This window comes from Arachis hypogaea, chromosome 3, assembly GCF_003086295.3.
Source record: "Arachis hypogaea cultivar Tifrunner chromosome 3, arahy.Tifrunner.gnm2.J5K5, whole genome shotgun sequence".
Classification (NCBI taxonomy): domain Eukaryota; kingdom Viridiplantae; phylum Streptophyta; class Magnoliopsida; order Fabales; family Fabaceae; genus Arachis; species Arachis hypogaea.
In genome coordinates this window covers 51,245,910-51,257,011 of record NC_092038.1, presented here as the reverse complement: position 1 = coordinate 51,257,011, position 11,102 = coordinate 51,245,910, and the positions used below count along the sequence as shown (strand labels likewise).

The 11,102-nt window shown below is 35.2% G+C and overlaps 1 protein-coding gene across 1 annotated transcript; it reads left to right on the top strand.

Moving 5' to 3' along the window:
- Positions 1-2,501: 2,501 nt before the first annotated feature.
- On the top strand, positions 2,502-10,796 carry LOC112790552 (auxin response factor 19). The gene is made up of 14 exons (XM_025832997.3): positions 2,502-2,925; positions 3,019-3,479; positions 5,232-5,344; positions 5,443-5,538; positions 6,030-6,086; positions 6,188-6,343; positions 6,438-6,522; positions 6,617-6,707; positions 6,804-6,968; positions 7,066-7,261; positions 7,522-7,660; positions 7,814-9,714; positions 9,952-10,142; positions 10,234-10,796. Exons 2-14 carry the CDS (start codon positions 3,437-3,439, stop codon positions 10,412-10,414), a joined length of 3,414 nt encoding a protein of 1,137 aa, XP_025688782.1. The 5' UTR covers positions 2,502-2,925; positions 3,019-3,436; the 3' UTR covers positions 10,415-10,796.
- Positions 10,797-11,102: the final 306 nt, after the last annotated feature.

Here is an 11,102-nt window from a genome sequence, read left to right as displayed (position 1 = left end):
CTTATAAAATAATTTCTCCACCTGCTTAGTTCCACATACCCTAAGCTCCTTGTCTATAAATTGTATACCCTCTTTTTTGCACTTTTGAATCTTTCCTATATAGTGCACAAGAACTAAGAAACTATTTTTATTAGATATTTGTATTTGTTTACTCTACATCACAATAACCTTCAACCAGTATTTATAGAGCGATTCACATTTATGAACTGCTACAACTTACAGAGGATTAGATCTCGAGCATAAACATCCACTACTCATCGCAGTTTATGTCTTTATTTTTCTTCTTCAGAAACCATTACCACTTTTAGTGGTTTACGTTTGGTTATTCTCTCATCATAATCCACTGCTTGTTGTAACAGTTTATGCTTTACACAATATTATACCTAAACTACGATAACGTACGATAGATTACGTGCAAATTCCTAAAACTTTAGAAGTCAACATAGTTTATATAGATATGAAAGAAAAATGAAATGTAACCAAATCTCAAATGTTATATTTATGTAATTTAGAATCCAATTTTATTTAATCATATCATTTACCCTAAATATCATATGTTCTTCCTAGTAAATTATAGAAAAATATTTTAAGGTATTCAAGTTATTTTTATATAATAAAAATGATATATTTCAGAAAATATCCTTATATAATTTTCTAAGTATTATACTTTCAATGATGTCTATTTTTATAAAAAAATATTATTGTATTAAACAAGTTTCAATAAAAGCGATGCGTTTTAAATGTGTTGTCAATATATTTTTATTTATATAATAATTTATTGACGATAAATACAAAAATTTCGCAATGAAAACACATTAATTTTTTTAAAGATAAATTTAACATTTTGAAGAGAAATATAGGAAGAAAGCATATAAATTTATTGATGACAAATGTAGAAATTTTGTAATGAAAAATATAAAATATTTTTAAAGTGAACACAACTTTTTGAAGAAACATTGGAAGAAAGCACATATATTATTGATGATAAACACAGTATTTTTTAAAGGTAAACACAAAGTTTTAAAGGAAATATAAGAAGAAAAGTCAGAAATTTATTAATAATAAATACAAAAAATTTGTGACGATAAACTCATAAATTTTTTGAAAATAAGCACAACTTTTGAAAGAGATATATATGAAAAAAACAGAAATTTATTGATAATAAATATAGAGATTTTGTGACAACAAACACAAACTTTTAAAGTATATACACAACTTCTTAAAGAGAAACATAGGAAGCAAGGCATAAGTTTATTCACGGTAAATATAGAAATTTGGGATCATGATCACATAATTTTTTTTAAGGTAAGGAAAAGTATGAGGAGTCAATGAAATATTTATACAATGTGAACAATAGAAATTTATAGAGTATTAGAGATATAATTATTAGTGTTATATTTTTCTGTCAGCTGAAGCTTTTGGGATGAGTGGCATCATGACATGGTATTAAAGCGCTAGACCTGAAAGGTCAAGAGTTCGATCCTTGGTGAAAGTGTTTATTATCCCTTGTACTCGGATGGTTATTATAAATAGTATATGGGATATTCATTTCATAACTCAATAGCCATTGTACACATTATACAAATAGTCCATTGTCTCCCTAGCGGGATCCTTAAGGTAAATATAACTTTTTGAAGAGAAATATAAAAAATATTTAAATTTGTTTACAATAAACACATAAATGATGAATTTCTGTATTATCCAATTAAAATTTATATTTTTTTATATTATTCAACTAAAAATCTGTATAATTTAAAATAATTTATGTGTTATTCAAATTAATTTTTGTGTCATTCTAATAAAATTTTTGTGTTTTTAAATAAAAAAATTTATGATTTTCTTCTGTATTGTTCGAATAAAAATTTTGTATAATTTAAAATAAATTATGTCTTTCAACTAAATCTTTTATAATTTTCTTTTGTGCTATTTTTATATGATTAAACTTAAAAATTAATTTGTTTAAATGAAATTTTTTATTAATAACTGATTTGAACACAACACAAATGGAAAGAATTTGAATATTTAAAGGAAAGAAGAGAACATGGGAGTAAGATATCGAAGAAATAAACAGAAGAAAGAAAAGAAACAATATATTTAGACGTAAAGCGAAGATAAAATAGAAAAAGAGAAAAAAAATTAGTTAGATTTAATTATAAAAATAATTGGTCATCGTATACTAGTATTTAATATAAAATTATATTAATATATAGTAGCCAATTTTATTATTATTTCTTTTTTTTTATAATGTATTTTTTCTTGTAATTATTATCATGGCAATAAGATTATCTTTGTAAAAATAACATTATTGATAGAAAAATTTTAAAATGATGTAAAAAATAATAAGAAAATTAGGCTCGGTTATATGGAGTAAATATTCCACTTGTACTGAATGCAAAATATTGAGTGGACGGGTGAGGTGTATTTTGGGCGTGGGGCCCAAATCTTATAATAGCGGGGAAGAATAATGTCTAAAAAACACTCATGTTGATGTTCATGTAATTAAGCAAATCGTTAATCATGTTTAGTGGTAATGCGTCTGTTAGTGTTAGTGTTGGTGTTACTATAATACCCTGCTTCCTTTCTAACTTACTTTCTTTCTTCTTTTAAGACTTTAACCATGCCTATGCCTTATGCTTTGTCTCTGATTGATTGCTTCACCCATATATTTCATGTCGGCTTGTTCACATAAAGCAACCCAAGAAAAGCAAAACAAAATTAAAATTAAATTAAATAAAAAATAAAAGCTGTCTTCCTTTTTCTCAGTTCCTCTGATTTTCCGGCGACAAGTCAGTTTTCTCAACTTTGGTCTCTTCACTACTCTCTCTGCCACCTTAATCCTCTCAAAAAACATAACTCTTTTTTTCTTTTGCTCCTCTTATTCTCTGCTGCTTTTCCATTTTGAAAGATGAATATGGTGCTTTCAAGGTGATTCATGCTCTTTCTCTGTTTTAGTTTTTGTTTTGGAATCTTTGAAATGAGTTCTTAACTGGGTTGTCTTGTTTTATATGCTTTTTGTAGGTTTTGGGATGGTTTTTGAACACCATCATCAGCTTCAGTTGTATTCAATGCTATATGTTGATATGGGCACAAAGTTTGGTTTGTGATTCAACACTGAAATGTTTCTGAGCTGGGGTCCTCTGGATTTTCAAGCTAAGTTGGCAGATTGAAGAAAGTGGAACAAGTCTTCATGGTGTTGGATTTGGAAACTTTTTGTGTTGTCTTGATTTGGAGTTGAAAACAATAATTACTTCCATTTTGGGGGGGCTTCAAAAAGGGGGTGTTTTCTTCATCTTCTGCTGTTGGTTTGGGCAATGAGTTGGAGTTAAGGGTTGTGGGAATTAGAAAAGAAAACAAAGGACTTTGGTAAACAAGATTGAATCTTGTTGCTAGTAAAAAAGGCCAAAAAGTGTTGAACTTGTTCATATATAAGGTTGCAATGAAGGCTCCTTCCAATGGTTTCTTGCCTAATTCTGGCGAAGGTGGGTTTTCCTTTTTTTTTAATAGGTTTATTTTCTTCTGCATTCTTCTTCTTCTTCTTCTTCTTCTTCTTCTTCTTCTTCTTCTTCTTCTTCTTCTTCTTCTTCTTCTTCTTCTTCTTCTTCTTATGTGTTTTTTTATCCTGTATCATGAAAATAAACACTAACTTTGCTCATTGATTTGTCTCAAGGAAAATGCTGTTTTTGACCTGGTTGAATTAGTTTAATACCGTTTTATTAGAATGAATAAATCTGAGTGCATCATGAAGAAGGGAATTTTCGTTTTTCATTTGATTGTGTAGTTGCAAATCTTTTTGTTGATTTGCTAAAGTTTTGTTTTCTTCACTCAATCAGTTATCTTCACTCAATCAGTTATTTTCCTTTTATTTTGTTTATTTTTTTATTTCTTCATCTTTTCATTGCATTCTTTCACCCTTTATTTTTTGGTCACCTTTTTTTTTATTATTTTTCTGATTTTTTGAGGTTGTAAAATTGAAGTCCGGATGTGCTTGGTATCAATTCCGTGGAACTAATTTAATAAAATTCCGAGGAATCTTCATTTTTTTTTTGTTGGGTTCATATAAGGAATAAGGATGGCATAATTGTGAAGAATAAGGATAGTTATTTTTATCTAAATTTCAGAAATCTTCTTCCTTTTTATTTATTTGTTTATTCATTGGTGTGGAACGGTTATGGGAGGGTACAACAATGTCCTCTCTTGTTAAATCAGATACAATAAGGACAATGATAATCTCATGTAAAGATTCTTGATCTTCATGACCCATTTTTTTAACCCAAAGTAGTTTTCATTTTGAAGCTTATGGTGTATCATGAATGGGTTTTCACCTGACTATTTTTTCACTTAGAACCAAATAGGGTACTGAATCAACTGTTAGTAAAATCAGAATAATGAGGAAAACCAATATGAAACAGGTTTTCTTCTGTTTGTGGCACTAATAATGCTATTTGGCATGTTGTAAACATGTGTGAACAAAGTTTTGTGCTTCTTTTAGGTCTTAAAATGTTGTGTTTTTGTTGCCTTTTAGCATGAATTCTACAATTTCAGCCTTTTCCTTATGTGTTTTGACTTTTGACCCTTAATCATAAACAAGCATAGAATGAATTTAAGGGTATGCTTGGAAAAGGAATAAAAGACAAGGTTGGAAATTTTCATGGATGAATTTCGTGTGTAATTTATACGATACTATTACATGAAAATTTCTAAGGGGAGCCTTGGAGCAACAGATGAGTTTCCAAATGACCGTGACCGTGTGACCTCAATGTCACGGATTCAAGCCGTGGAAACAGTCACTAAAATAGTTATAAGGTTTGGCAGTGTTACACCCTTTGCGTGCGGCCTGTCCTCGAACCCTGCATTAAAAGGGGATGCTTGTGCTCCGGCCTGTCCTATTACATGAAAATTTCCATTTGACTTTTGTTTCCTGGGATAATATATACCTTAAGCTTATTTTTGGTGTCTCAAGATAGAAATTTGTGACTCTTTCTCTATTTCCATTGTCCTCACTCTTCCATGGACAAAGATCTCAGCAAATTTTGTGGTAGGACGGTGTCATTTGTCATTTTGCCTATTAATGTATCCGTCTCTTTTTCCAAACAGATTTATGTGTTCCAATGTATTTGTATTACTTTCATGACGGAGTTACCAAATGGGGCCTAAGAGTACAATTTTACTATTTAATGTTTGTATCTTTCTACCGAACAAGATGACAATATGCCTTTGATGATTAAAAACAGGAGAAAAGAAAACAATCAATTCAGAGTTATGGCATGCTTGTGCTGGACCATTGGTTTCTTTACCTCCTATTGGAAGTCTTGTGGTTTATTTCCCTCAAGGACACAGCGAACAAGTATGTCTCATATGCCGAAGTTCGAAGAGCTTGATATACTTTGTTTTGTTTGTTTGTTGGTTGCTGATGCGGTTTCTTTTGAGGGACGCAACTTGCAGGTTGCAGCATCCATGCAAAAGGAGGCCGACTTCGTACCAAGTTACCCGAACCTTCCATCCAAGTTGATTTGCATGCTTCACAATGTTGTCCTTCATGTAGGTGCACTTTCTCTTGCAGCGTGTCTGTTCTACACACAACATGAACTTCTTAAGAATTTTGTAATAATATCTATAACAAGACATGTTCCATCTAGATGAAGATTTGTTGTCCATAACGGAGAACATGCTAATTTTCAGCTTCTCTCACATTTTTCGACTTGGCCTGTCACTATGAGAAATTAATGTAGTAATGATTTTTTTTTCTGGAAAAAAAAGGATCTTTTGTGGAGCAAAAGGATTATATCTTTGTTACTAGTAAAGTTGTTTGTCTTAAGGAACAAGGGAAAGCAATAAAATCTTGTTTTCTACTTTGACTCTGTTTTTACTTTTTCGCTAACTGAAATATGAAAATAGGAAATAAATATAGAAACCAAAAGGTGCTTACTTTCTCAAGCATTTGACATGATGGTCCTTATTGTCTTAGTTAGTGAAAAATATACACATCGATGATGGATACATATTTGATGTTCTTTTCTGTTTTTGATCAGGCTGATCCTGAAACTGACGAGGTTTATGCTCAAATGACCCTTCAACCTGTAAATAAAGTAGGTCAGCTGTTAAATCATAGAATTTGTTAACATGTATCTGGGTTATTATTTCTCATCGATGTGGAACTATATTGATGACTGTTGTATGTATTTTACAGTATGATAAGGAAGCAATACTGGCATCCGACATGGGTCTCAAGCAAAACCAGCAGCCTACTGAATTCTTTTGCAAAACTCTCACAGCTAGTGACACAAGCACTCATGGTGGATTTTCTGTGCCTCGTCGAGCAGCGGAAAAAATATTCCCACCTCTGGTGTGTACAAATTGTTTCCTTTTCATTCATTACTCGAGTTTTATGTGGTCCATTGGGATTTTCCCTGTCAATGCTGACCAGAATTTGCATTTAGGACTTTTCGATGCAACCTCCGGCTCAGGAGATTGTTGCGAAGGATTTGCACGATAGTACATGGACATTTAGGCATATTTATCGCGGTATCACAACTAGCTTATTCGGATTGCCTTCTTCCTTCAATATATTGTCAATGGTTTGAAATATGCCTTAATGATGCACAATAATTGGTTGCAGGACAACCAAAGAGGCACTTGTTGACTACCGGATGGAGTGTCTTTGTTAGCACGAAAAGGCTATTTGCTGGAGATTCTGTTCTTTTCATTAGGTAAGAATTCTTATTTTTTTTTTCTTTACAAAAGAATAGAAACTTCCAGAGGTAATTTTTCACCCTGTTACTCAGCCAGATATTTTTGGTTTTCAGAGATGAAAAACAGCAACTTCTTTTAGGTATAAAGCGCGCTAATAGGCAGCAGCCGGCACTCTCTTCATCGGTAATATCCAGTGACAGCATGCACATTGGCATTCTTGCTGCTGCAGCCCATGCTGCTTCAAATAACAGCCCTTTTACCATATTTTATAACCCAAGGTACTATTTAATATTTAGCTTGGTTATGCTATGATGAATCAGAATGGAATCTATGAATATTTGTGACAGCCTCTTATAACATATATCATTATAACAGGGCAAGCCCCTCGGAATTTGTGATTCCGTTGGCCAAGTACAACAAGGCCATGTACACTCAAGTTTCTCTTGGTATGAGATTTAGAATGATGTTTGAGACTGAGGAGTCTGGAGTACGCAGATATATGGGTACAATCACCGGCGTTAGTGACTTGGATCCGGTCCGATGGAAAAACTCACAGTGGCGCAATCTTCAGGTATTACTGAACCAATAATGTTTCATGAAGAAAGATGTGGTTTATCTGGATAACTGCGTATGAAGAATGATTCATTATTGAACTTGTATTGGTGTTTAACTTCTAAATTTTTATTGACCTTTTCCTCAACTTATGGAAGTCAAAAGCTAACATGCATTATGAAATATGATCATCGGTCATGATGCTATGCCGTTCACTCTAGTTGATACTGAACTTCTGTTGTAGCTTACTGCAGTAGTATAATTTTAAATTGTTGATAGGTTGGTTGGGATGAATCAACAGCTGGGGAGCGCCCAAGCAGAGTTTCGATCTGGGATGTTGAACCAGTAGTTACTCCTTTCTACATTTGTCCTCCTCCATTTTTTAGGCCGAAATTCCCAAAGCAACCAGGAATGCCAGGTAACAAGAGTTCCTCTCCTAGCTATTTTATGGTTTTTGTCCTGTTTTTCAAAGGGTAACATTTGGAAGACCCATGCCACTTTCTTCCGATCCTTTACGATTTTGCGTATAGATAAGTGTAGTGATAGACAAGCTTTGTTGTTGATTTTGCAGAAGACGAGTCTGACATAGAAAATGCTTTTAAGAGAGCTATGCCCTGGCTTGGAGATGAACTTGGCATGAAGGATGCTTCAAGCTCAATCTTTCCTGGTTTGAGTTTAGTGCAATGGATGAGCATGCAGCAGCAGAACAATCAGTTTGCCGCCACCCAATCCGGATTTTTCCCGCCATCTATGCTTTCATCCAATACCCTCCATGGCAACCTTAACAGTAATGATCAATCCAAGATATTGAACTTCCAAGCCCCGGTCCTCTCTGCACCAAATCTTCAATTCAACAAATCTAATCTACCCAACCAAGTCAACCAACTGCAGCAATCTATGACATCATGGCCCCAACAGCTGCAGCAGCCACAGCAGCAGCAGCAGCAGCAGAAGCTGCATTCATTGTTGCAATCGCCAGTAAACCAGCTTCAGCCACAACAGCAGCAGCAACAGAGGCAACAGCAGCTGCCAGAGCCACAAAACTTGTCGCAGTCACAGCAACAACAGCCCCAACTGCCTCAACAGAGAACACAGCAGCTGCAACAACCACAGCAGCAGCCGCCTCCACCACAGCAACACCAACCTCAACAGTCATGTCAACAGCCAATTATGAATAATCGGGTAGTTACTTCTAATCAATGTGTTCAAGTTCAACAACCGGTAGCCTATTCTCAGCTTCAGCAACAGCAGTTAGTCTCCGGAAGCATGCCGACGCAACAAAGTATCCAACCTGCCAACAAGAATGCAATGCTAATGACATCCTTGCCATTAGACTCGCAATTTCAGCAACCGATAGATCAGCAAACTAGTCTCTTACAGAGGCAGCAGCAACAACCGACACAGTTGCAACAATCTCCATTGCAGTTTTTGCAACAAAGCACGTCGCAGAGGGCATTGCAGCAACTTCAAGGGACTCAAATGTCACAGCAAAACCCCTCAGAGCAACAGTTACAGTTACAGCTGCTGCAGAAACTGCAACAGCAGCAGCAGCAGCAGCAACAGCAACTTATTTCAACATCTAGTCCACTTTTGCAGTCACAGCTTCTGCAGCAAAAAAATACTCATCTGGCAAACCAGCAACTACCACAGCTGCCTCAATCGCAGCATCAACCTCAACAGCTCGGAAATAATTCATTCCCAATGGAGAAGCTTCTCAACAGCAACAGCTTCTCTTCTTCGTCTCTAATGCAATCGCAACAGCTTTCGGTGAACCAACCAACCCTGAATGCACAGAAATCAGTTATAACTAGTAGAGCTCCTTCTAGTCTTACCGATGTAGACGTGCCATCATGCTCGACTTCACCGTCTACTAATACCTGCCAGATATCTCCACCAAATCTCATGAAAAGAAATCAACAAGCACCAACCACATTCGGGGGGATTTCGGTAGTTGAGCCGACTAATAATTTGGTGCAAGAGCTTCATAATAAGTCTGATATGCCGATAAAACATGAATTATCCGGCATAAAAGGCCCTGACCAGCTTAAGTATAAAGGTACAATCAGTGATCAGCTGGAAGCTTCTTCGTCCGGAACATCTTACTGTATTGATCCGGGTAGCATCCACCAGAACTTCCAACTTCCAAACTTCTGCATGGATGGTGATGTTCAATCGCATCCTAGACAAAATCTACCATTTGCCTCCAATCTTGATGGACTAGCAGCGGATACCATGCTCTCAAGAGGTTATGACTCTCAAAAAGATCTTCAAAACTTGCTGGCTAACTATGGCGGTGCTCCAAGAGACATCGAAACAGAGCTGTCCACTGCCGCCATCAGCTCGCAGTCATTTGGGGTGCCGAACATGCCTTTCAAGCCTGGTTGCTCAAGTGATATTCCCATGAACGATGCTGGGGTTTTGAATAATGGCTTATGGGCTAACCAGACTCAGAGAATGCGAACATATACCAAGGTTTGTATTCCTTGACAAATTTATAAATAATTTGAATTTACAATACTTATCGAGACATATGTACAAGAAATTATGCTAAAATATAAATTTGAATATGCTTTTGACATCACTTTAATTGCATACTTGCATATGCAATCTTAGACCCTATATTCTTGAAGTCTTTGTCATCCGGAAACTAACCTCGAATTCTTTGACCTTATCTGCATGTGTTTCGAACTTTCAAAACATATTTTGCAGGTTCAAAAATGTGGTTCTGTTGGAAGATGTATCGACGTCACGCGATACAAAGGATATGATGAACTCCGCCACGATTTGGCTCGAATGTTCGGGATTGAAGGGCAGCTAGAAGATCCTCAAAGGACCGAGTGGAAACTAGTATATGTGGATCATGAGAATGACATTCTTCTTGTTGGTGATGACCCGTGGGAGTAAGTAGTAAAATCATTGTATTTGTCATCATCTTCTTTCTCACTCATTATCAAATATTTTTCTTAACCTTCAAGTTATAATTCCTTGCAGAGAATTCGTAAGCTGTGTTCAGAGCATAAAGATATTGTCGTCCGCCGAGGTGCAACAAATGAGTTTGGATGGGGATCTAGGCCAAGTTCCAATCCCTAATCAAGCATGTAGTGGCACGGAAGGTGGCAATGCATGGAGGGGACAGTACGACGATAACTCTGCCGCCTCATTTAATCGATAAGGATGTCAAGTATGACATTTTTGAACCAGCCAACATGTATATTTTCAGAGATGGAGGACTAACTTAACCCTTAAAATTTCTTCTTGGTGCTTTCCATAGGTCACAGATTGAGACATAATTCACTTCTAAAAGATGCTGTTGATAGCATACTATAGAAGTTTAGATACTTAGATTAATGTTAGAGATCCTTCCTTTGAATATGCCATTGTTGTGAGTGCTAATGAAATAGTGCTTGGTTAGAATTCTTTTTCTTTTCCCCCCTCTGGTCTCAAATTTGTATTTTATTTTATTTTAATTTTTTTTGTCAAAGGTTCAGGCATATAGGTTTGCTGGTGTATAATGTGACGGTTTCTTATATAAAGATTTTTATATTTTATTTTTAGCTTGCACCTCTTGTAAATCTTTGGTTGCTAAAAGGGTCGGTGGGAAAATGAGATGATCAATTGATGAAACATGAAAACTATGCATTGCAGTTCTTGCCTGCTGCTTTTTCTGTACACAGCTAAATTATGGAGAAGGCCATAATGAAATATGAAAAGCTCATTTGTTGCTTTCAAATCTTTTTGCAATTTTGGGCATAGAGTCCTTTCTGGCTCCATAGCTCTCAGTTTTTACCAGGGTAGTGTTTCCCTGTTTGGAACACCGTCGATAAATAATCTACCGCCAAGACAACAATATTTTGCTATAC

Coding starts and splice junctions, on each gene's coding strand:
- LOC112790552 (XM_025832997.3), top strand. CDS start 3,437: ATGAAGGCTCCTTCCAATGGTTTCTTGCCTAATTCTGGCGAAG. Junction 6,344..6,437: donor AAAAAATATTCCCACCTCTG/GTGTGTACAAAT, acceptor ATTTGCATTTAG/GACTTTTCGATGCAACCTCC. Junction 9,715..9,951: donor GAATGCGAACATATACCAAG/GTTTGTATTCCT, acceptor CATATTTTGCAG/GTTCAAAAATGTGGTTCTGT.